The sequence below is a fragment of the Trypanosoma theileri genome, assembly GCF_002087225.1.
Source record: "Trypanosoma theileri isolate Edinburgh chromosome Unknown TM35_Tth_1_V1, whole genome shotgun sequence".
Taxonomy (NCBI): domain Eukaryota; phylum Euglenozoa; class Kinetoplastea; order Trypanosomatida; family Trypanosomatidae; genus Trypanosoma; species Trypanosoma theileri.
In genome coordinates this window covers 325,110-349,833 of record NW_021639843.1, presented here as the reverse complement: position 1 = coordinate 349,833, position 24,724 = coordinate 325,110, and the positions used below count along the sequence as shown (strand labels likewise).

General features: G+C 38.9%; 10 protein-coding genes across 10 annotated transcripts; all 10 read right to left on the bottom strand.

Annotated features, from left to right (window-relative positions):
• Positions 1-331: 331 nt before the first annotated feature.
• TM35_000012300 (uncharacterized protein) lies at positions 332-1,981 on the bottom strand (the record flags this gene model as incomplete). Its single annotated transcript, XM_029020911.1, has 1 exon — positions 332-1,981. The coding sequence occupies one exon, from the start codon at positions 1,979-1,981 to the stop codon at positions 332-334; it is 1,650 nt and encodes a 549-aa protein (XP_028887419.1).
• Positions 1,982-2,401: 420 nt separating this feature from the next.
• Positions 2,402-3,352, bottom strand: TM35_000012290 (uncharacterized protein; the record flags this gene model as incomplete). Its single annotated transcript, XM_029020910.1, has 1 exon — positions 2,402-3,352. One exon carries the CDS (start codon positions 3,350-3,352, stop codon positions 2,402-2,404), a length of 951 nt encoding a protein of 316 aa, XP_028887418.1.
• A 395-nt stretch (positions 3,353-3,747) lies between these two features.
• On the bottom strand, positions 3,748-6,447 carry TM35_000012280 (MP99 protein; the record flags this gene model as incomplete). The annotated part of the gene is made up of 1 exon (XM_029020909.1): positions 3,748-6,447. One exon carries the CDS (start codon positions 6,445-6,447, stop codon positions 3,748-3,750), a length of 2,700 nt encoding a protein of 899 aa, XP_028887417.1.
• Positions 6,448-7,426: 979 nt separating this feature from the next.
• TM35_000012270 (putative arginine N-methyltransferase) lies at positions 7,427-8,680 on the bottom strand (the record flags this gene model as incomplete). The annotated part of the gene is made up of 1 exon (XM_029020908.1): positions 7,427-8,680. One exon carries the CDS (start codon positions 8,678-8,680, stop codon positions 7,427-7,429), a length of 1,254 nt encoding a protein of 417 aa, XP_028887416.1.
• A 409-nt stretch (positions 8,681-9,089) lies between these two features.
• Positions 9,090-12,647, bottom strand: TM35_000012260 (zinc-binding phosphatase; the record flags this gene model as incomplete). Its single annotated transcript, XM_029020907.1, has 1 exon — positions 9,090-12,647. The coding sequence occupies one exon, from the start codon at positions 12,645-12,647 to the stop codon at positions 9,090-9,092; it is 3,558 nt and encodes a 1,185-aa protein (XP_028887415.1).
• A 706-nt stretch (positions 12,648-13,353) lies between these two features.
• Positions 13,354-16,680, bottom strand: TM35_000012250 (putative DNA repair helicase; the record flags this gene model as incomplete). Its single annotated transcript, XM_029020906.1, has 1 exon — positions 13,354-16,680. The coding sequence occupies one exon, from the start codon at positions 16,678-16,680 to the stop codon at positions 13,354-13,356; it is 3,327 nt and encodes a 1,108-aa protein (XP_028887414.1).
• A 545-nt stretch (positions 16,681-17,225) lies between these two features.
• Positions 17,226-18,626, bottom strand: TM35_000012240 (uncharacterized protein; the record flags this gene model as incomplete). The annotated part of the gene is made up of 1 exon (XM_029020905.1): positions 17,226-18,626. The coding sequence occupies one exon, from the start codon at positions 18,624-18,626 to the stop codon at positions 17,226-17,228; it is 1,401 nt and encodes a 466-aa protein (XP_028887413.1).
• Positions 18,627-19,275: 649 nt separating this feature from the next.
• Positions 19,276-19,866, bottom strand: TM35_000012230 (uncharacterized protein; the record flags this gene model as incomplete). Its single annotated transcript, XM_029020904.1, has 1 exon — positions 19,276-19,866. The coding sequence occupies one exon, from the start codon at positions 19,864-19,866 to the stop codon at positions 19,276-19,278; it is 591 nt and encodes a 196-aa protein (XP_028887412.1).
• A 1,751-nt stretch (positions 19,867-21,617) lies between these two features.
• TM35_000012220 (uncharacterized protein) lies at positions 21,618-22,811 on the bottom strand (the record flags this gene model as incomplete). The annotated part of the gene is made up of 1 exon (XM_029020903.1): positions 21,618-22,811. The coding sequence occupies one exon, from the start codon at positions 22,809-22,811 to the stop codon at positions 21,618-21,620; it is 1,194 nt and encodes a 397-aa protein (XP_028887411.1).
• Positions 22,812-23,481: 670 nt separating this feature from the next.
• Positions 23,482-24,474, bottom strand: TM35_000012210 (putative quinone oxidoreductase; the record flags this gene model as incomplete). Its single annotated transcript, XM_029020902.1, has 1 exon — positions 23,482-24,474. The coding sequence occupies one exon, from the start codon at positions 24,472-24,474 to the stop codon at positions 23,482-23,484; it is 993 nt and encodes a 330-aa protein (XP_028887410.1).
• Between the last annotated feature and the right edge of the window lie 250 nt (positions 24,475-24,724).

Below are 24,724 nucleotides of genomic sequence, written 5' to 3'. Positions count from 1 at the left end.
AAGCGTCGTGGCAGCGAGTGATAATAAAAGTCACTTAATCCCTCAAAAGAGTATATGGTATCAATTCCAGAGGTCTACCATCAAACCAAATGCAGAGAACAAATAAATAAAAGAAAAAAAAAAACATAGCACGGAAACCAGCAGAGGAAGAAAGCGGTGTTTCACATGAAAGTATAGGTTTACCCCCTCCTTTACTCTCAAATACCATCTACACATTTCTTCCATTTACTTACTCTCATTTTGTTACTATCTTTTCTTTTCGTTTTTTTTTTTCCTTTTTCGTTGTTGGTTCTCTCTATTCCGTTATCCTCCCAATTGCAAAGATGAAGTTCTATTCACGAGAAATACTATCCATTTGTTTCAATAATTGCACCACTTCATGTCCAGCCGTTTTAGCTTCCTGCTCTGAACCCACACCTGCCAAGAACTCATAACGCAGTGTTAGAGCAAAAAGTCTCTCCAGTGAGTTATTGCCATAATTCTCCACGAGGGTTTTCTCTGCTGAAGCAAAGAGTCCAGTTGCGTATAGGTAATCCCGCATATCAGCATACAAAGATGCCATTGCCAACAATATCCATCCTGCCTTGGGATTTTGTTTATGATTTGGGTACATGGCGCGATTAAGCTGCAATGCCCGTTCAAGTGATTCACCTGTTCGCTTACGAGTCACATCAACTGTCATAGGGACCAATCGGTGAACATCTGCAAAAATAAGATTAGATGATGTTTCCACTGTTGCGATAGGAGACATTGAAAAAATTTGTTTTGGGAGAAAAACAGGGGAATCACGACTTGATACACCTGATGGTCGAGGGGCATTCAACAAAAAAGTACCATAGCTTAACATACAAGATGTATATGCATCAACTTCAAACTTTCGCTCATCTAAATGTTCGGTTGACATAATTCCATCTGCATCTAATGTAGTATTGTATGGAGCAGAGTAGAATTTAGCTGCCGCTTCAAACTTTTCAAGAACATCCTTATCCACTTCATTTATACCCACTGACCAATCAAAAATTCGAGCAGCTATCTCTGCTTGTGCAAGCATAAAGAGACCAAGTTCAGGTTCTTGTTTACGAGGAACGAGTCCATCTAAAATTGGTTGTTTTCTACGAAGAAATTCATACACAATTTTTGCTGCTTCATCAATATACTCTCTAGCGTGTTCAAGATTACCAGTAAGAGGAATTGTTAAAATTCCTTTTAACAGAAGAAGTTTTGGCACATACCAACGAAAACCGTTATCTACCTTATCTTGATTTACTACTGTATTTCGGCATAATTGCAGTAGTTCATCAATACGTTCCATTACCAAAGAAAGTGTGAGGACATCATCGTTGTTACCACTTCCACCTACCTTCATTGACCATTCAGAAGACTTATTACTTTTATCCTTATTTTCATTTCCTTTTTTTATGTGAAATGGTTTTTGATTTAATGCACAAAAAGCACGAACAAAGTGAGCAACTATAACACATGCAGTATCAATATGATGAATATCTGACTTATTCCATGTATCATTAAAATAAAGAAGTCGACCTGCTTGCTTAAGAATTAGGCGATAGACATTTACATGATGCGCATACTCTGGACGTGGTAAGTGTTCAACACCACTAAGAAGTTCAAACTTTATCGCATACAATGGACGCAAAATATCTGCTGTAGAAGCATTATTAACTCCACCAACATTTTCCATAATTTCTTCTCCACGAGCTAATAACATAAGAGCCTTATCTCGGGACTTTTTCCATTCTTCTTCTGACATACTTTGTGGTTTTCTCCAACGTCTTTCTGACCCTGTTGTGTTTGGTTGAAGTAACGCCAAAGCATCTTTTAGTTCTGGTATACCATGCGTCTGGAGATGAACACGCGGTTGAAATCGAGGGAAGTAAAAAGCCATATCAGTTGCATGAACAAAATTAGATGGAACACATGTATCAGCAATAGATGTTAGACGTCTGCAGGTGGCGCGGATCATCTTGTTAACCAGAATCTGTCCTAAAAGTGTATAAGGTGTTGGTCCCCCTTTTACTTTCTCCTTATTTTTTTTTATTTTCACGTGTGATTATGTGTATATCTGTGTCACCTAGAGAAGCACACACAGTTATTGTTCTCTTCCAGTACAGGAGAGAATTTCGTCACTATAGTTTCCTTACAATAAAAAAAAACAGTAGTAAAGAGTAACGAGGAGAAAGCTAGCGAGAAGGAAGGGACCGAAAGAGAAAAAAAAAAGAAAACGGCCACATAGAAATTATAAGAAAAAGTGAAATTATTAAGTAGGATCCTGAAGAAACCCTCTATCAAGTCATTATAAAGGTTAACCTCTCCACCCTCTAACACCAGAAAGTCCAGATAGAAACAGAATCATATATATATATACGTTATTTTACCTCTCCTCTTACTGTGTAAATCGCAATTGTACCTTTTCTTCTGCATTATCATGAGCGACTGCAGCTTGATCTGCGTAATCACGTTTATGACCACCTTTAATAGTAGCCATTTGTCCTTTCCTAATCAACTCCACGCGTTCCCAAAAGAGTTGCTCATCACGTGAAAGCTCTCGCCACTGTTCTCGACGAATAGCATCCTCATCCACACTTTCCTGTGTGCTATCCTCAATTTGAATAAGTGCAGGCACAAATAATGGATGTACAGATCCAATAGGCGTAGCAGCAGGATCACAATCTTCTGTATTTAATGCAGTAACACAAGGACTATCTTCTTTTCCAAAAACATCATCACTTTCTATCTTTGTGGTGGTTGCTGCTGCTACTACTGAGGTATCATCTTTTGATGAAGTATTTTCCGCTTTTATAAACTCTTGATGAAGCATTGTCGAAGCAGATTGACGCTTTCCAAATTGAACAAGCTGCATCCAAGGTGTTGCAGCTTCATGCTTAAGAGCTTCAAAAGCTAATGGTTCCAGTGTGTTAGCATCCTCTTCATACCAATGCTTCAGTTCTGCCTGTGATTGCAACTGTTGATTATGAGAGAGACTTCGATGAAGTGCCGCCTCTTTCGCAGCTCGGATCTTACGTGTAGCATCCCAGAGTGCCGTCTTGATGCTTTCTGCAAGTTTATCAAAATCCAACGGTCCTGTTTTATTCTTCTCCGCCGTCTCATCCTTCTCATTCCCAGAAAGGATGGTGTTTCCTTTACGGTAAAACGGTTCCCACGCGGCCTTATCCACAAGGCGCACAGCCAGCACGGTGCCATACCCGCTGCAGACCACTTCGACTCCACGGCAATGGCCAGAAAACCGCCGTCGCACTAACTCCCGGTGGGAGCTTTCCAGCATTAGCCGGTGCTTCAACGCTCCCACGAGATTGTTGGTGTAGCGAAACGACATGAAGGGGTGGAAAACAAATACAATAAAAGAAAAGAAACAAACAAATAAAAAAGAAGAGTGATGAACTCTGGTAACTTTTTCCCTTATTCCTTATTCTCTATCCTTTTTGTTTTTTGTTTTCTGTTTTGTCTCCTTCCTACAATTGGAAGATAGATGCAGATAACTTAAGATAAGCAAACAACACCACCACCACCACAAGTAACAAGAAGAACAAAACCAAGAAGGAAAAAAAAATACATACGAAAGGAAAACAAACCATAAGAAATAAAATAGTTAAATTTTTTTATTTTTCCATCATGACACATAAAAAGAAGAAATAAAAACAATCATTATTTTCTACAAGCTTATTTCCGTATAGCGATGTGAATAAAAAAAGAGGAATGAGCTAGAACACTTTACACCACCTGAAACTCAACTAAGAGACCAAAGTGATCTGATGGATACAAGTACTCTGGAACATCATTATTGTTATCAACTTGTTTTGTGACACCAAGGGAACGAACAGACGTGGTACCCACAAGTTCTGTGTGAATCGGTTGTAAATGACGTGAGGCGAAAAGAACACGATCTGCTCGACCAAAAAATTCACGTTCAATAATTTGCGCTGCGTAGGGGTTACGATCTCCGTTAATGGTATATCCCTCTGTACCTTTATCATCTGAATGCAGCAATGACCAAGCATCTTTAAAACCCATTTCAGGAGGAAATGTAAAATAATTCGTTGCACAATCATTAAAGTCACCCATAACGATTGTACCTGTCGCTAATCCTCCAATAAAAGGACGAGTACGCATACGTTTAGTTAAATTTTCCAGTTGTGTTGTTCTATTATTAATATTATTTTGATTATATGGGGCAAGAAGATGAAGTGACCCAATTGTAACTGGAACATTCTTAGAAACCGATATAGTTATTTCCGGCATCACACTTGTATGACCCGTAAAAGCAGGAACATTTGCATGCTGAGTGGCCATTACACTAAGATGACGTTTAACAAGTAACAAAACACCCCATGGACGAATTGCGTGACTCTCTTCTCCACATGATAATGCATAACGTTCTCGTACCCATGGTTGCTCAGAGAGATACTTCCACCATGCCGGTTCCACCTCTTGCATTCCAATTACATCAGCATCAAGTGACTCTAATGTCTTAGCAAGTGCCACATAACGCGTTGCCGTACACCAATCAATTCCTTGACGACCTAACGGGGTTCGTTCGCCACTATGACGACTGAACTGTACATTCCACGTCACCACACGTAATGTAGAAAGTTCTTCCATTGAGGATGATGGGTTTATCTTTTCACATGGAGTCTCATGCCAAACCCCATTTTTCTCTGTATTATAAACAAAAAGCGTATTTTTTGTATTTATTCCAGTCTCATCTAATATACGTGAAGTTGCCTTTGATGTTCCTGCACCGGTGAGATAACGAACACCAAGTGCAGCAGCACGAATACCTAAGTTTACACTTTGATAGGTCCACCGCATCGGTGGTCCACGTGAACCAGGTGTATACACAAAGTAATGTGATGGTAAATGATTAAGAGCGGGATGCTCTTTAGATATTGTATTTCCTTCTTCATTTGTACTACTATCTCTAACTACTTGAAGGACATCACGAGCTTTTTGTATAGCTTCCATAATATTCTTTTTACTTACAATATCTTCAGCAATACCACTTGGTAAAGCATGACCTTTTGTAAATAGTGGAATTATTTGTTCAATCATCTCTGCTTTAGGGGCACTTACAAGCAGTGTTTCTAACCCAGTGAGAGCAAAAGTCCAATCTACTGATGCCTTTACTCCATTAACTTTAGATTGAGAAGGATTTTTACCATCATTATCTGATGTTACAGTTTCTTTTCCTACACCAGAAAGGTGCTTTAAGTGACCTATAAAACGTTCAATAGGAATTTTAGGGGTTTTTTCTGGCACATTATCATTATCATCAGGTGTCCAACGATAATTTTTAATTCCCCCACTACAAATCATAGCGTGACTTTGTAGAAGAATTTCAAGATAATCTGCAGATTGACAACAAGGTCGCGGTGATGTTCCTGTTCTTCGTGTAGCTCGAGTGAGTACACGCTCCAAAATATCAGGTCGAAGTAATAAAGAAGAATCATTAGATGTTTCATCAAAAAGGTTTGCCCCATCGACATTAGCAGATTCTTCAGCAGTATAAGCTTCCATAAGGTCTTTAAAATTTACTCCAAGACCGCTAAGATCCGTAGCGCTGATACCATTTGCCAAGAGATATAATAATACAACATCGGTTCGAACAGATGCAAGTCGTTTTTGTAAATCATGTCGTGATGTATCTTGTTCACCATTATTAGTAGCTGTCTCCGACTTCAGCAAATGATCCATAGAAAGCCACTCAAGAGATTCACTCAGAGAAAGAGATTTCATTTCACCTTGTTGTAGTGTAACAGTCGTTATATTATGAAATGGTGTCGCTCCCAAAGCAGATAAAAACAAATCCGTACCACCAACTAAACAAATAGTATCATTAACTGTAACCTCTGGGACTCCTTTCATTGGAGAAGAAGGATCAGACGAGATAGCACCATCTGGTAAAGCACGTGTGGCGAGATCAAGCATCCACGCTGACATTTTACCTTCAACTGGTCCAGGTACTGCAGCCCCACTAATGATAAACTCCTTCGGTGGTGTTCGCAAATCAACTGCCACTTGCCGCAATTTATCTTCTAGAAGGTAAACCATTGGAGAAGCAGCGCTTCGGTAGAATTTTCCTTCAAACTTTTTTCCCGGATACAATCGCATATGCCGTACCTTCCAAAGTGGTTCACTACCATCAAGGAAAATAGCAAGAGATTTTTTTGGTTGAATGCGGCGAAGAATGACATTCGTAATTTGTCGATGTAACACCTTAACAGTCTCTGTGTCACGTTCATGTCCAATGAGATCACGTGTCAATCGACCGGCAGCTCCAGCAAGTGTACCTACATCAATGGCAACGTGATCAAATCCCCAACCACTACGGTTAAGAACATTATTAAATTCATCTGCAATCTTTGAAGAAGTACGGTAATCCGCCGTCCAAAGCAAACGACAGCGATGCAACATTCAAATGTATGTGAATATTTATTTTCTTTTTTTTTTTTCTCCCTCTTTCTTTTTGTTTTTCTAACAATGTGTAGTGATATCAAAACACTCTCAACGACAACAAGAACAATAAATCACACGGAAAACAGGTAAATCAGTATTATTCCGTGTTTTTCTCCTCAAATATGTGCCCTCTTTGATTCTTTTTTATGTGTCCAATTTACTTTCCTTCTCTTTATTCCACCCTCTGTTAAGTAAAAAAATATATATATCCTTCTGGAGAGATACCAGTCAACCCTTTGTTTTCACTGATCTTTCCTTTTCTCCCTTTCCCTACAAATATAAATTAGTAAAAAAAAAAAGCAAAAGAGAGAAAAAAAAAGACCCTTACTACCAGTAAAAGTAAATACCAAGAAGAGCAAAATAAAGATTTACTTACAACATGTCTTTTTTTTTCAACTTGTTATTGCTTATTAGACCATACAATTGTATGTAACTTACTCATTCATGTTTATCTGACCCCATCGGCTCCACGTCTTGCTTTGTCATATCCATTTAACATAGCAAGCAAGAGAACAACAACAACGAAAAAAAAAAAAAAGAACACATCCACAAAAGACAAGAGATGCATGAACTTCACTCATCATTTTTCCCTTTTAAATTTTTCTTTCTTCACATTCCATTCATACACTATCACACCTCATTTCCTCTCAACTTTGAGTGAGTATGAGTCTGTAATATATATATATATATATATATATAGACCCACGTATGTGCTTGTGTGTACATAAAAAGTGTGTCGATGTGTGGTTCTTCTTTAAAAAAAATTTTTTTTTTCTTCAATGCGAGACGGGTTCCCTTTTATTCGTAATTTAACCATATTTCTTTTCTTCTTCTTCTATTTTCCTTTTCCTCTCCTCCCCTCGACACATAGAGACACTCTCTCATTTCTCCTTCATATTTAGAGTCCGTTCCTCTTCCACCTCCTTTATTACTGCGGCTAGCAGTGCTGGTAGACGTATGAGCCGCTGGTCTCCACTTTGGCGACTCCCCCGTCCGTGCGGGCCGTAATGTCGACGGCGGCCGCCCCGCGCCGGCGGTCCACCACCCGCACCCGCAACTCCCCCGAGAGGGTCTCGCCCGCCCGCAGCGGCAGCGGCTCCGGCAGCCCAACGCTCGTCTCCGTCCACAGATTGCTGCCACCGGGGCGGATGCCTAGAACAAAGTTCGCGCCGGGGTCGTTCGGGTTCGTGAAGGTCGCATCCACAAAGAAGGTGAGATAGTTTACCGTCGTGTCGCGGCTTGCACGCATGCTGAAGGGAACGGTGTAGTCATTTAAGTCCTGTCCGCTCATCTTCTTGGCAGTTTCACCCTCCACTTCTCCACCGTTGTTGTTGTTATTATTATTGCTGCTGCTGCCAGTACCATTCATATCGCTTTCAATTGACTTCTTGAGGGTTGCGATGTTTACAGTGTGGGCCAAACAAGTACTTGTGGCAATATTCGCCGCAGGGACACTGCACGTCTCAACCTCCTGTCGCACAAGAGCTTTCATCGGTTCCATCTTAAACCCATACACATTACTCCAATATTCCACCGTATCGAGGTGGAATGCATAATCGCTGACACCCACAACGTGAATAGAGGAACCATCCGGACACATAACTCCACCCTCTGCAAGCAAATTATCCCGTGCAAAGAGAGCATCATCCAGCAGTGAATCATTTACAAGAAAAGCACCCATCCATTCACAAAGGATAACATCAAATTTCTGAAGAGGAAATTGTGGCATTACGTCACGCAGAGAGCCATGAAAGAAACTAATGTTTTGCAATCCATTTTGCTTTGCCACAACTTGTGCAGCATCCACAATAGCAGAATGATCAACAGCCACAACGACTGACGCCAGGCTACGTGCAGCTATCATTGAAATAAGACCCATTCCACATCCAAGATGTAACAAAGACTTCCCTTTAATGTTTTTCAAAATAGATTGGTACGCACGCATGCGAATACGATCATAAATGTTATGCACATTACCTGAAATACGTGCTCCTGGATCACCGTAGAGACTCTTAGAGGTTGCATGCTTTTCACTCTCTGTAGCAAGGAGAGACTCATTCGCGATAATACGTTCTACAGAAGCGTTTCGACCCGATGCATTATTTTTTTTCTCATTTTTATTGTTATTATTGTTTTTTTTGTTGTGGTTCGGACCTGACGCATACGGCGGTGGATTCTTTCTTGAAGGCATTATTTGCGTTTTCTTACTTTTTTTTTTTTCCTTCTTTTTACTCCTTGAAGTTTATCCTCAACCTGTCTTTCCCTTTACAGAAAATAACTTGGTATAAACCAGAATCAGAAATAAATAAATAAATAAATAATAATAATAATAAAATAGGTTTTTGTGGCAATACAAATACATCGATAAACAAAAATAAAAGGGAAACAAAAAGTATTAAAAGAAAAACAAAAAAGAAAAAAAAAAACCATAGAACTCAAAACGAAAAGAAAAAAAAAAAAAAAACATATTCACTCATCCAATCACTGTTGGATCGCTCACATATGATTGGTTTTACTTATTTTCACACAACGGTAAAAAAAAAAAAATAAGATTGACTTCTCTCTTTCTTTCTTTCTTTCTTTCTGAGACTCACTCAACATTACAGCTGACGCTCACAACCCCTTATTGCATGAGAAACGACCTTACTGTAGCAGATACTGCAAATACGTACGGGACGTGTCGCCTCACGATCTTCGTAAAGAGAAATGAGTAACGACGGCAATCGCAGAAAGCGACCCCCACATTGAGTACAAACAGCGCGGCCGCAGTGACGACAGGCATGTCGTCGAAAGAAGAAAGTAAACGGCTTTGCACAGACCTCACATGAAGTAGCTTTTGATCTGGGAATAAAATTTTCATTTCCTAAACGGTGTATTACACCACTATTGCTACTGAGACATATAGTGGATGGTAAAGAAGAGAGATTCATACTCAAAGGAGTAGGAGCCACGTGAAGAGATGTTGATTCTCCATCTCCACAACTACCATCACTCACAGAGTCAATTACATCTTTGCAGGATGTTACTTTAATAATAGAAGCAGTCCCAACATTAGGTTGAATACTTAGTACGGTATGAGCATTGTTATTATTATTTAGAGACTCCATTTGCTTATCCACACATGTAGTAGTAGTAGTAGTAGTAGTAGTAGTAGTACTAGAAGAACCAGGAGACTCACGTGCAACATGATTAACAACAGGGATTCGATTTAGAAACATACTGCGTAAACTATCATCACTTTCTGATTTCTTCTCTCTCGTTTTATCTTTTGTGGTTATATCAATATTTTGTTTTTGAGAGTACCATAACCAACTATCCATGAGTGGAACTAAATTATCTGGCTCAAGACCAACAAAACCAACACCACTTGTTACATTCGTAAAATTATAACGACAGTAATAAGAGTGCCAAAAGACATAACGAGGACTCAAACCACTAGGAACAAGACGTCTTATCAAGTATTTACTCCGTTGTGGTTCATTTGCCTTTATTAATATTTCCCCCTTATAAGCATCAAGAGGGATATAAAACGGATTCACTAGTTTCTCATGTGCAGGGACAGAAAAGGGATTTTCACGTTCAAATCGCACCAGCGCTTCCACTTCACCCCATAAGGATGCCGTTCGATGGGTTATACCTCCACGCCGGTAACGAATTCGATGACAATTATATAAAAAAGTTCCAAAACGGCAACTGTAAACCTCATCAAGAAGATACTGTAAAAATTTTGGAGTAAATTCAAAATCACTTGGAAAAAGTCGTACGAGTTGATATACAGCATCTATAAACTGTACAAAAATGGGAGAAATTTGAGTACCTTTATTTTCACCTATTACAAAATTCTTTGCTGCCGTTATTCCAAGAGTTCTTGCTCTCCCTTTCGTGGCCTCTTCCATTGCATTTGGGTTATCATCTTCTCCAGCCGCATCTAAACTCACAGCATCTTCACCAGATCGGTTATTTGCACAGCGATCGGCAAAGCGATGCCCCATCTCTAACCATTCCCGCATAATCAACACACAAAATCCCTCAATAGTTCGATAATATCCATCCAATTGCAACATGGCAAGTGATACCACTTGCGTTGTGCGATCCCATCCATCTGTACAGTGCACCAACACACTATCGCCCGCTACAACTTTCTCAGTAACGACCCATGAGGACCAAATAATTTTCGTAATCATTTCAGGCCATCCTGTGGCATCAAGTTTAGAGAAAAAAAAACTTCCAGGATGTTTTTCCGTTCCCATATTACACTCACACTCATGACGTTGAAGAGTCATACAAAGTTTTCCAAGTTTTGAAAAAGCGGCACGTACGGCATGAATATTTTCTAAATTTAAAAACTGAATATCGGCATGATCATAATTACGTACAATTTCAAATCCACCACCAGTTGGGAAGTTAGCGGCTGCCGCTGCACGAGATCGACAGTCAAAAAAAACTAACCGACCTCTTTCTGATGTAACAGATTGAAGATCATTAACATTTTCATCTGAAGAAAAAAGCAACGGTGGTGGTACCCATACATCACTATTATTATTATTATTATTATTAGAAAGAGGATTTTTTTCCTCTAGTTCAGATGATAATAAACGCTTCTTCTCCTGTTCCACCTCTTCTGTTATTGTGGAATGAAACTCCTTTTGTAATGTTTTTTTCTCTTTCGAATACTGAAAAGATGGATTTAAAAAACTACAAAAGAGTGCATCGGCATCACTTGACATGTAACTACCAGATCCAGGTTGTGCTGCTCTCGATATAGAGGCTCCTGTCTCAAGATGAATCCATGATATACTTGGGATTCGACCATTATGTCTATATAAGGAAACACGTTCAGCAAGTTCCACTGTAACACGTCGAGGGACAACAATAGAAAATGGATATGTAGCAAAAAGATCTCCTCGTGAAAGTGGAATAATATGAAACCATGGGGATACATCTATTCCTGGTCCAATATTAGGAATAAGATTCGTTTCATTATCATTATCATTATCAGTTTTTAATATTTCATTACACATGTGTGTTAATCGTGTCATACGGTAAAAATCTTCTTCAATATTATATGCATACCATGCGGAGTCATACTCAAAATCACCATCAATAATACTATATCGAATTTCTGGTATATTAAATTCATTTCTTGTTCTTAAAGGAGATGGTAATTCTAATTTTTCTGTATGAATAGAAGAAACCTCTTTTTCCTTCTTTTCCATATTATTTGTTGGGGATGTAATGGATACTACTGGGGATTCACATATCACTGCACTAGCACTTCGACGCATTTGTAACATTTCTTTTTCCCCTAAAAGAGTAAATGAAAATGCTTCATTCATATCAGTTAAAGATTTTACAGTATTTAGAACTGGAATTTCTTTGACCATAGAGAAAATAACATCTTCTCCCCCTTCCTCTCCTTCTTTTTTTACTTCTTTCACTTCACAAGGTTTAACTGCAGCCGCCATGGAACTCTCTAAATCGGTACTATCGTTGTTTTCTTTATTGCCTTTTTTCAATTCAGAGTTCGTGGTAAATTGTGAACCCAATTCCATCTCTCCAGTACAAGTATCTCTGCCGTTTTCATGGGATACAGTATTCTTCACACGGTCTGCAGAAGAAAGGAGGAATAAAGTATTATCTTTATCTATCCCATGTTCTTCGGATGGTATTCCATTACAAATTTCTGTTACTTTACTGTTACTCTGCGAACACATCTGTAGACCAGCTTCATGTGCCTTCGCTACACACACCTTCTTTAGTGCCGCAAAGTATGCAAATGCAAAGAAATCACACATACTCTTTGGTATTGTCACCTCAATCGTCTGCATAAGACCTGCAAGGATATTCACACCTTCCTCTGACTCTCCCGTGGTGTTGTAGAGAATAAGGCGAAAGGCACAAGTTGTCTTACACTTCACCGCCACCCACGCCCCATCACTACCACGGTGTTGTTGTACACTCTCAATAGCGGCAAGTGGGACATCCAGTGGTGAACGGTGTTTGGCGGAAACGTAACAAATACGCAGACGGTAGGTTGAAACTACAACCGACACCGCCGGTGTAGTGTTTATCGCAGCAGCAGAGACTGTCTTGAATGGAGCGAGATGTAGTGGGGCGGGAGACGTCACATACAATGTGCGCTCTCCACAGAATGACATTCAACGTGTATATATATATATATATAAGAAATTAAGTATGTAAGTTAATAAGTTAATAAATACGTAAGGGGAATAAACGGTAATGGTGCTTATGACAAGATTTGTACGAGACGAAAGGGAGAAACGTAAACGGAGACACAACGTAAATGAAATGAAATGAAGAAGAAAATATTAACCTGCAGAACTAACAATCGATCCAGGTTTAGACGTGTAGAAGATTAAACGATGGATTGAAAGTAGAAAGTGAAAATCAGAGGAAAAAAAAAAGAAACGACAAACGAATAGCCCAAACACAGACTCTGTATATATAAGTGTGTGTGTGTGTGTGGCTTAACGGTAAGAGAAGGAAAACTAATTTCCTTTATATTTATATTTTGCTTTTTATTTTTATCTTTGTTACCCACTTCTAGTTCAGTACCTGTACTTTGTAGTTTGCGACCTTGGGCACTGCAGAATAAAAAAAAAAATGAGAGAAACATAAGAGAAAATGTTTATTATTATGATTATTATTTTATTTAAAATAATGAAAGAGACATTACGAAAAGTATATTTAAGAGAGGAAAAAAGATAGAAAATCTTTACATCTTTACTCCCATACAAAGAAATAAATAACCATATGCAGATAATAAATATATATAATATCCACACGCATATCAACTTAACACTAATGGTTTCCAACTGTATCTTATTGTTGTTATTATTATTATCATTGTTGTTGTTGTTGTCTTCTGAGAAAAAAGTCTCTCACACCACGGAAACACTCTCCAAAAGAATGTGTCACACGTACAGAAGGTTGCATCCATGAAGGAATCCGCTTTCGTATATCCGCACGTTCTCCATATCGGGCATCAAGAAGAATAACAACTGCGTAATCACCAGCATGACGAATACACCGACCAGTACTCTGGTTAACCACACGCATGCATAGATCTGTGAAAAGACCCCACTGTGTTGGAGAAGAGAATACAGGCGGCATCTCACCACTACTACCAACACCGCCTCCCAAACATCCAACTGCCGTATCCACAACAGAAGAATAAGAATAAGAAGAGGATGATGATGATGATGTTGTTGTTGTTGTTGTTGTAGACGACAGTCGGGTACTGCTAACATGTCCTAAATACAACTGCAGCTCCACATCACTTGGATTTGCATATGGAAGACCCACCACCACAACCCCACGGCCAAGATTATCATTAAAGTTTATACCTTCCGATAGTTTACCTCCCATGACGGCAAATAATAATGCCCCACCAGAGTTTCTAGTGTGAATACATTTGGCATACTCTGCCAGCATGGCATCTACAGGAGTAGATGCTGAAGTACTATCAGCTGTTAAAGAAGAACTAGCATTATTAGAACTAACAACTCGACCAGGTTCACGAAAGATACGTTTAACTTCATTTATTTTATCAAATAATCCAGACTTATGAAGATGTGTTACAAAAAGTTCCTCTATCTCGTAAGAAGTGAAGAAAACAATTAATCCTGCTGGAATAACACGAGAAAAATTTAAAATAGTTGCCCCAACTTCTTCAAAATGTCGTTGTATCTGGTTGCGTGTCGCGTGTTGAAGTTCTACACGATAACCACTTGGACCAACTCCCAAAGTAAATACCGCAACAGAGGATGGTGGTACAATATGTCCTTCTTCTGTAAAGGAAATTTTTTTATCCGAGGTAACTTGTTCCTTCTGTAACCCTTTATTTTTGATTATCAAGGTAGAATCATTCTCTTCACTGGAAAGGTTATTCATCAATTGAAGAGGACGTTTAAGAAGAAGATCACATGTAAGGGCGAGGGGTTTCATTGTACCTCCAGCAAGTACGGCGGATTGTGCTTGTTGAAGTAATGGAAAAAGTGTGTGTGTTCCCGGTTCTAGTTGTAGCATCTGCAGTTGAGGAATAATCTCTGTGTTGTTTCCATCATCTTTCATTAGACGCCGTAATACAATACGTGTGTATTCATCTGAACGACTGTACCAACGTAGAAAAGCATCAAATCGATGCAATGCAGATGTTATAACACTACGATCCTGGGTAGTTGAAGATAAAAAAGAATCTTGAGAGTCATGAAGATGTTGGTTAGGATGTTTAGAGTTCTGTATCTCATGCATTTCATTCTCCATGTTGATAGTTGTAGTTGTAGTAGTAGAACGTTTTTTACGTGGTTGTTGCTGCAACTGTTGTTGTTGTTGTTGTTGTTGTTTTTCCTCATTTTCAGCAATAAATGCTACAAGACCATGAAGTTTGGGTAATAGTCTACTTTCATCCAAAAAAGAAAGAAAGCGATAGACGTTTACAGTATCCACGGCAGCATCAAATACAAATGAAGAAAAATGATGTACTTCCATAGGTGATGTATTTTTTGTCTTTTCTTTATTTTCCTCTACTGTTTTAGTCTGAGATAATGCTGTCTGCAAATATTGAATAAGTTTGTCAATAAATGACACCATCTCACGAATGCGTTGTTTATTACGAGTAAGAAGTCTTCTTTCATACCGTGTATGATATGCATTCAGTAAAGAACGTACTAATGATAACTCTGTAACACTTATAGTAACTGTCGTCATACTGCGACAGTAATCTACAAGATTATGTGCCTCATCTACAACAATTACATCTCCTGAAAAATCAGGAGGTAGTGTGGGTGCATTCTTTTTTTTTTTCTTCTTGTTGTTGTTCTTTTTCCTTTTCTTATCGTTACTGCCATGATGTGAATAATTAAAGCAAGAAGCATGAGTATGCGTATTCAATTCATCTTTATTCTTTATCATACTTTCATCTAATTCTTCTCTATCCTGTGAATCTTCTGTATCATTTTGATTTGTGCTTGTTCCTGAAAGTAATGTATTCCGCATTTCGGATGACACCAGATAAGGATAAGGGATGAGTACAACATCAGCTCCACGGAGTAATTCACGTGTAGCGAGAAAAGGACATGCTCCCGTACGTTGTCCTAACTCTCGCATTTCCGATAATCCACGTGGGGAAATATCAACATAATCAAATAATACTTTTAATCTTTCACTTCTACAATAACTACAACCTTTTGTAGTTTCACTTGAAGAGAGGAAAGAATCCTCAATATCTGTAATAGGTATAGATGAATTTCTTTTTTCTTGTTCTTTACGTGCTGCTCGTCCCTCTTTAGAGTGTTCATACGAAATTGCCTCAAGACATAATTCATTTAAACGTTCATTATTACCGCCTGCAATTTTTCTCAGAAAAGCGTTTAAGCAAAGTTGTTGTCGTCCTGCCACATGAACATACCGTAATTTATGTGGTAATTCATCAGATAACTCTTTTTCTTCTTTTTCTTTCTTTTCCAATTCATGTTCACTTTCACCAATCACTATATGCTGACGACGAGTACGTAGTCGAACTGGGTACTGTGTAAAAACTGTTCGACGCAGCTCTTCAGTGAGTTGTTGCAACTGGGTATGGGTACGACTTGAAAAATACACTTTTGGTTTTCGTAATGGCTGCTGTGGGAGTCTATTCTCCGAAAAATTTTCATCATCACTAGAAATATCAGAAGAACTCTCCAAAGAAGAACAAGAAGAATCTGATAGCGATGTTGCAAATTGCCTTTGTTCTCTTAACTCCTCGCGACGATCTTGTTCCAGCAAGAATGCATCTTCTTCGTTCCTCATATTTGATCCTTCTCTTTTACTCTTACTTCGCATTCCACGTTGGCGTTTACGTGAGTATCCAGATCCTATCATCATACCACCCTCCTCCTCTCTTTTAGAATATGTACCCCCACTACTACCTGCAATTCCTTTTCCCTCTTCTTGTTGTTTTTGCTGTGCCTTTTCCTGTGTATTGCTGTTATCGGCATTCATGACGGGTTCAAACAGATGCGAGAGGACGCTGTTGAGAAGCACTTGTGTCTTCCCGGTGCCGGTTGGGGACTCCAACACCACCACCTCACCGGCCGCGAGTCCACGGCGAATGGCCGCCATCGCGTGTAGTTGCAGCGGGTACGGCTGGAAGGGAAAAGGCACTTGAAAGGCATCGGCAGCGTACATCATATAAGCGTGAGAAGAGCATTCAGGGCCAGCGGCTTCCCACACTCAGACAGTGAGAGAGAGAGAGAGAGAGTCTAAAGGAGATATGAGGATGATTGGAATACAGGGAAAAGATCAAAGAAATATAAAGAACAAGAAGGAGGAGACGGGGGGAAATGCAAATATAGATGGTGGGGTTCGTTTAAAGAGACACACATATAGGTAGACGTAAAGGAAAGCCATTGTAAAACACAAATTTAAACAGTGAAAACCAACAACAGCAAGAAACGTGTTGTAAAAAGGATTTCAAAAATAAGAAAAAGGTATAAACATAAAGAAAGAGAAATAAAATAAAAAAAGGGTTAAGAAAAACAAACCAAAAAAAGAGGATATGACCTCCCGAAAAATAAAAAGAGAGAAAAGGATAAGGGTTAACATAGAAGACATAGTTAGCAGAATAATTTCTTACTAATCAATTAACTGCAACTCACATAAATTGAGATAACAAAAAAAAAAAAAGAACAAGAAACTTTTTTTTCTTTCTTATTCTTTATTTTTTTTTTTTTTTAGTGTCTCTGAATCCCCGCTGTATATGCAGGAAATATACCAGTTGGGTCTTCAACCTCATTAAGAATGGGAGACACATACTGTGCCCTTTCTGGGGACTCTGTATAATCGTGAATATTAGGCTGTAAAATGTAAACATTATTTAACAAACTCCTTTTACTGAAAGATTTGTTATCGTACACACAAGGAAATCCCATAGACGAAGTGCCTTCATCAATAGTACCAGCTAGAAGAACATCGGCGGGCATAAAGATCTCCTCAAATTTATACCCTGGAAACTCCACTGAAACCACACAATGACTGCTGACAAACGCGGTAGTAACATCCATGAGTGGTTGTTCATACAAGACATACCCCTTCTGTTTTCTTCGCGGGATAAGAGGATATGAAGAAAAAGAAGAGTGGACGTCATTATCGTCCTTTTCACTATTATTAACAGTTGAATAGGGTAAGAAAATATTAGGGCAGAACTTGGCCACAAAAGACTTTTCATCACCACGTTGAATAACTCCCTTGTAGATAAAGGGTTCTCCAATATCTACACAACGAAACGAGTGGAGATTATTAAGTCTGATCTGGGCAACATTCATAAGGCGTACTCTTATGATATCCAGTGTTTTACGGGAATTATTGACAATATTTACATGAACAAAAGCGGAGGGATTGTTATTATTATCAATGACAGATGTAAAACTTCTATTTACCATTTTAGATGCATCCATAAGAATAACTTTTGGTTCCACTCTTAATTTAGTGACTCTAACGTGTCCTCCGTTGAAAAGTCCAAAAAATCCACAACGAGAAGAATTCTTCAGTGGCACATTAAAAGTTACTTTTTTCTCAGTACGCTCATCCATTTTCTCAGTGTACAGTAAGCGTGAAATAGCGGAAAGGATATAAAATGGCTTGAAACACTCTAGATCAAATCCAGTACGAATATCCAGATATGCTCTTGCTGTGTACATTAAACGGGCTTCTGCAGTATCTAGTTTACATCGAATTTCAAAACTTGGAGGCAAAAACTCCGGCAAATCCAATCCAAATGGATATTCATACACGCCCGGTGATAGTACTTCATCGGGATTCATAAAATCTTCTCCCTCAGATCCAGTTTCAGTAAGCAACAGGGATGCAGTCTCCGGAGATTCACTTTTACGTAACTCTCGTGCAAATGTGTAAATCTTATCGTAGTGTATACGGGTATTGTCGGTAGGTGAGGGTCCTAGACCAATTCTGGCGTACTCTTCAGCACGAATACGCAGTCGGATAGCACGAAGCGAGAATTCTTTATTCAGTGTTATTTTAATTACACCGGAGAGAATACCACCAGGGATGTACTCCGCAGTCTCGGACTCAAATGTGATGCTTAATTCAACATTCCCACGACTTACTGTGGCCATTAAAAAAAAAAAATCTTTTTTTTTTTTTTTTGGGTTTCACCACTCTCCTATAGGCAAGTGACAGAAAAAAAAAGAAGAAAAAGACAACGCATTTTGGCAATGATAAAATAAAATTCAGAAGAATTATTATATCTATTATAGGAAGAAAATAATAATAATAATAATATAAAAGAAGAATGATTTTTCTTTAAGAGTTTCTTTTTTTTTTTTTTTTGTTTGTTGTTATAACACTCAACTACTTCACCAGTTTCTTCTTTCTCTCTTTTTACCTTGTTTATCTTTTCTTTGTTAAGAAGGCTGGCGATAGCTTCAATTTCTTTTTTTTTTTTTTAAAAAAAATTATTATTCTGCCCTTGTCATGCGGGCCAATTTTACACGTACAACGTTAATGAAAGCGACCCAACTGTTGTATCCTCCTCCTCCTCCTCCCTCTCTCTCTTCACATCACAGAAGCAGAGACACAAATACAAATACAAAAACGTCAATGATTCCTTAATTATTCCTGTATTTGAATTTATCACCTCTATTTTCTCATTCCTTTATATATATATATATATTCCACATTGTTCCTTCCTTTCTTCTTTTTTTTTTTCATTTTTTCCTCTTCCCCTTTTCATTCCTTACGACCTACTCTTCCTCCTCCCTATCCTTATCCCCGCTTTGAGCTGCTGCCTTCTGTCTTCACGCGGGTCTTCCGCGCGGGCTCCTCGCCGTTCTCAATTGCCTCCACCACCCGCTTGCGCTCCAACTTCGTCTTCTCTTCGCGCCCCGTCTTGAGCCGCTCCGCGTCCATCAGCAGCGCCGCATTCTTCGCGGCCGTCTTGAACGTCTGGCCGTACTCCTCGCGGGTGCGTTGCAGCTGGCGGCCCATTTTGCTGCGGAGATCGACCCCCTCCACGTGTGATTCCTCAACACCCGCGGGAGTTCTCTTATTATTATTAATATTATTATTATTATTATTCTTGTGTGTGTCATCGCGTACGGCAAGCATCACCTCATCAATGGGCCCAATAGGGGTGTTATCATCATTTAATAGCCAATAACAACCGGTGGTGGATGGGGCGGAGCTCACCACTCGCCAGCTGTGCACCATCTCTGCGCTATTCCCATTCTTCCGACTGCCAACATTACCAGCGCGTGAATTGGGAGCGACACGAATTCGTTCTTCTTCCACTAAAACTTCAAATGCATCAGCAGGAACGCGGGGGGCGTCACAATTAATAAACTTCACCAACTTCATTTGGATCTAAGTTACTACACGTTACTTCTTCTTGTTTCTGTTTTGTTATCTCTTTCTTTCTTTCTTTCTTTCCCTTTCTATCTTCACACACACACACACACACAGAGACAAAGAGTGATGAGTAGAAAATATGTTTGTCTTCCCAGTTGCGCGTGATGTACACGTCTAAGCAAGTAAGACGACGAAAAGAGAAATTATTGGTAAGGCTCGAACAAAAAACAAAACGACTCAGTTCCACATAAACTGAATGAACACAGTATGGAGATCATATCAATACGGTCAATTTAACAGAGTAAAACAAAAAAAAAAAAAAAAACAAAGAAACTGAAAACCTCTGTATTGTCAGCAGAAAGGCGCAAATAAAAAGAAAAAAAAAAAACCCACTCCCAACAATAACAGGTTACACTTGTTAATGGAATGTCGAATGTAACGTGAGAATAGCCAATAAAAGATAAGTATGTTATTTGAATACTGTTTTTATATGAACACCATGAACGTTGGCAAAAGCAATAATAAAAAAAAAAACACCACAACAACAATAACGAAAAACTCTTCTTTGTTATCTTCTCTGTTGAAATTTATTTACTTATGCCTTATTGCAGAATCGTAATTGTCACTATAATATTGTCATTCATCATTGCAAATAATATTGATTTCTAGCACCCATAACAGATGCATATGTTCAAAAATTAGGAAAAGCAAAAAAAAAAAAAAAAAAAACCGTTTACAACAACGAAACCACGTCCACTTCTTCTCAAGAACCAGAATATCCTCTACTATAAAACTTCTTCCAATCCAACACTACTCATTCGTACACAAACTGGAAAAAAAAAAAAGAATTTTTCTCACTCACTCAACAGACTAAACATTCTTGCATATCTTTTCTTTTGATAATTACATTTGAACATGTATATATATATATACAGACACGTTTGAATAAAAATGGGTGCCGCGTCCACTATTAATGTACTCTAACACTTGACTCTTAACTAGAGAGAAAAAAGCAAAAAAAAAAATTATTTCGTTCTTTTTTTTTTTTCTTTTTTCTTCAAAATTCAAGAAACTTACTCCATACCACCACCACCACCTTTTTTTACCCTTTTCTTTTCCTCTTCTCAATTCCTTGACGTCCACCTCAGCAAATTCCACGAAAATATCTCTTACAATAAATTTTTATCCGAATTCTCGTTTCACTCCTTTTCATTCTTTTGAATTTTAACTTTTCTTTATATTTATCTCAAAATGAACAACATCCCCGCAGAAAAAAACATATACGCCCATACACAGACACATACACACACACACACACACCTGGTAGGGGGTAGCCAGACTCAGGGGAGAGGGGTGGGGGGAACAGAGGTGTTGTGTGTTGTGTGTATATATATATTTGTTGATATAGGCAAAACAGAAAACAGCAAGAAGAACAAAATAAAAATAACTCGTCTTTTAAATACTTTATACTTTTTTTTTTTCTCACTATTATATTATTTTATTGTTCTTTTCCCCATTCACACCATTGCAAAAGGAATCATCATAAAAGAGAAAAAACCACAAACACAATATATAGCGTGCGATGTGCGATGATGTAGAATAGAAAAATAGAAAACAAAAATAAAAAGACACCATTCCCATATGTCTCTTTCTCTACCTTTTTATTCTACATGCACTTTACGGGGAATAAATGAATCATATGTTAATTCTATAAATTTATTTTCTCTTTTCTGAAATATATCTTATTTCACTACAATCATTCACGAACAGTAAAGTATTACCGACTGGGTTATTGCTCCAACACTTATGCACAACAACACAACTGAACCCAATCGAATTACCAGCCTGGATGATTTTTTTACGTGTATACCATCTTCTTCATTTTGAACATCCTCATTGTTTTCTTCTTCTTCTTCTCTAGTTTTGAAAAAACAACGTAAGAACATCGTCATATCAGTTTTCTGCATATTTGAAGATGTTTCAGGTTGGTTCTGAGTTTCATCCTTATTATTATCATCTTTATTATTCTTTGTCTTTTCCTCAGAAACATCTTCTTCCTCTGTTTCACTCCAAGTTGGTTCCGCTGTGGTTGCACCAAACGTCTTGAATGGTAACAAGATTCCTATTATGAAAAGTGGGGGTCCTACACCAAATAACAGTACTTGCATAAATACAGCTCCTTTTCCAAGAATATTCAAAAGACTACAGGTGTTGATATCGTGCGGCTCATACCAAATCCATGCAACGACCCAAATAGCCACAGATGCTGTAGACGTTAGTAATAACCACTTACTGACAGCATCTATTGACAGAAACAAATGAGAGATAAAATCCCAGCAACACATTCCAAAGCAGAGGATGAGCTCTTTACAATCGTCAGAGTAATCATTGACATTTTTTGAACCAAACGGAGTAGCACCAAAGGTACAACCATAAGGAATAAAATCCTCGCTCTCATCCATAAGGGATTTATCCACATTAGGTTCTGAGGGAAATATTGACGAAGACGATATAAATTGTCCACTTTCGTCTTCTTCGAATTGTCGCATAAAAATCTCCTCCGCAGCTGAGGCACACGATCGTGTCCGATCACGCAATAAAAACCTGGAGCTCGTCACTGATCCCTCGCCATCAATACTAGAGCAGTTCTGACATCCATAACTCCGCTTTTCAGCTTCAGGCGGACGGTTATCATCATCATCATCATAAGAAGAAGAAGAAGGATCTATCTTCTTATCTCTTTCCTGTATTTCAGCCCGTACACCGGATGATTTTTCGCCAACATTTTCTTCATTTTTAACTTCAGTAGTGCGATCAAAACCCTTAATGAAATCATCCTTTGTGTCACTCTTTTTCCTTTTTGTTGTTGAGGGACTCACTTCTAATGCTTCGAGAAGCTCCCAGTCATCGGGAGAATCTTCCAATGAAAGAAAACGAGATGATTTTTCCGTCATTCCCGTTCTTTTTTTTTCTTTTCGTTTTTTCCCCTTTTTGAGCAGTACGTATGTTTTATCTCTCGTTCTTTATAACTGAAGTATTCAAGAAGAAGCGCACCTTCTTCCCCACTATTATTATTTTTTGGGATGGTCCTAATAAAATATATATATATATGTTTCCCAGCAACTCCTAATAAGAATAAAAAAAAAAAGATGATGGACAGATAAACACAAAAAAAGGTCAAAGACCACCAAAAAAAAAAAAACAATGATAAAAAAAAACTGCATCAATACAATTGATAATCCAGAGAAAATGTAAAAAAAAAAAAAAAAAAAAAAAAAAAAAAAAAAAAAAAAAAAAATGGTCTAGTCCTTCCTTCCTTCCCCATTACCCACCATATGAAGAAATAAAAGCAAAAAGAAAAAAAAAAATATATCGCTGGCTTTCTGTTTATCACTACCATTCATTAAAAAAAAAAAAAAAAATGACCACAAACCGCTATGAGTGTTAAACACTTCCCATGTTGTACAAATACGTTTTGTTGCGTACCGTAATAAAGGTAATATTAAAAGCGCTTTCAACCACACCCCCTCCACGCGTTCCTCAGACCATATCCTAGAAATACACTTACAACACACACACATACATAGATAAAAACACAGAGCAGGAAGTAAGTCATACAGAATATCACTCTGTTGATTTACACTGCAACATGATTTTACCTGTTGACTGTCTGCTTTCCAAGTACTTGTGTGCATCTGCGGCAGCCTTGAGAGGGAACTCTCGTCCACACGTCATTTGCAACTTCTTTTCCCTCACCCAACTCCATAGATCATGGAGCCGCCTTGCCTTCTCTGCAGGATCTCGTATGTAATCCCCCAACGTTGGTCGCTGCAGATAAACACTCCCCGCCTGCATGAGCCGCAGCGGCGTGACGCCCTCAACCGCCCCGCTGGCATTACCAAAAGATATCATAAAACCCCGCGGCCGCAGCACTGCGAGACTGCCGTCAAACGTCTCTCTCCCAACGCCGTCGTACACAACATCAAAGCCGTCGGGCACAATTTCCCGCGCGGCGGCCGCCCAGTCGGCGGTGGTGCTGCTGTCAATGACGTGATCGACACCACCAACGCGGCGGGCGAGTTCGGCCTTCGCGGCCCCGCGGCAAACACCCACGACGACCGCCCCGCGCATCTTCGCCAATTGACACAACAACAGCCCCGTACCGCCCGCTGCGGCGTGCACGAGTGCCCTCGTGTTTGGGCCGCAGGCGTAACTGTCGTGCGAGAGATAATGTGCGGTGAGTCCCTGACAGAAAAGCGCCGCCGCGGTCTTGTCGTCCACGTCGTCTGGCAGCACTGCCGCCTGCGGTGCCTTCACAATTGTGTGAGTGGCGTACGACCCCGTCACACTGCCGAAATACACCACCCGATCCCCAACGGTGGGCGTCTGCACAGCGGCACCGGTTCGCACGACCCTTCCAGCACCTTCTTCACCAGGGATAAAGGGCAACTGAGGCTTCTTGTAGAGTCCAGAACGGAAATAGGTGTCTATGAAGTTTACACCAGCGTAAGTGTTTTGCACAAGTACTTCGTCATCTGCCAAGTGGAGTGTGTCTGGATTAAGGGAACCGACACGAAGCACATCTGCAGAGCCATACTCCGGAACTTCAATTTGCATTTATGTACAAGAATGTATTGTAGAGATAGTTTTTTATTTTATTATTTATTTATTTATTATTGCTTTTGGCTGATGATAGATAGTATTGTGTTTATACAAACCAAAAGAAAAAATAATCAAAGAAGAAAAAAAAAAAGAAGATTAAAGCAGATATCAATATATTCCATTCATTTAGAAAGATATGCGAAGAAGATGAAAGAGTTCAAAAATAATAATAATAACACAACAGTGAATCCCCTCAAAACCCTTT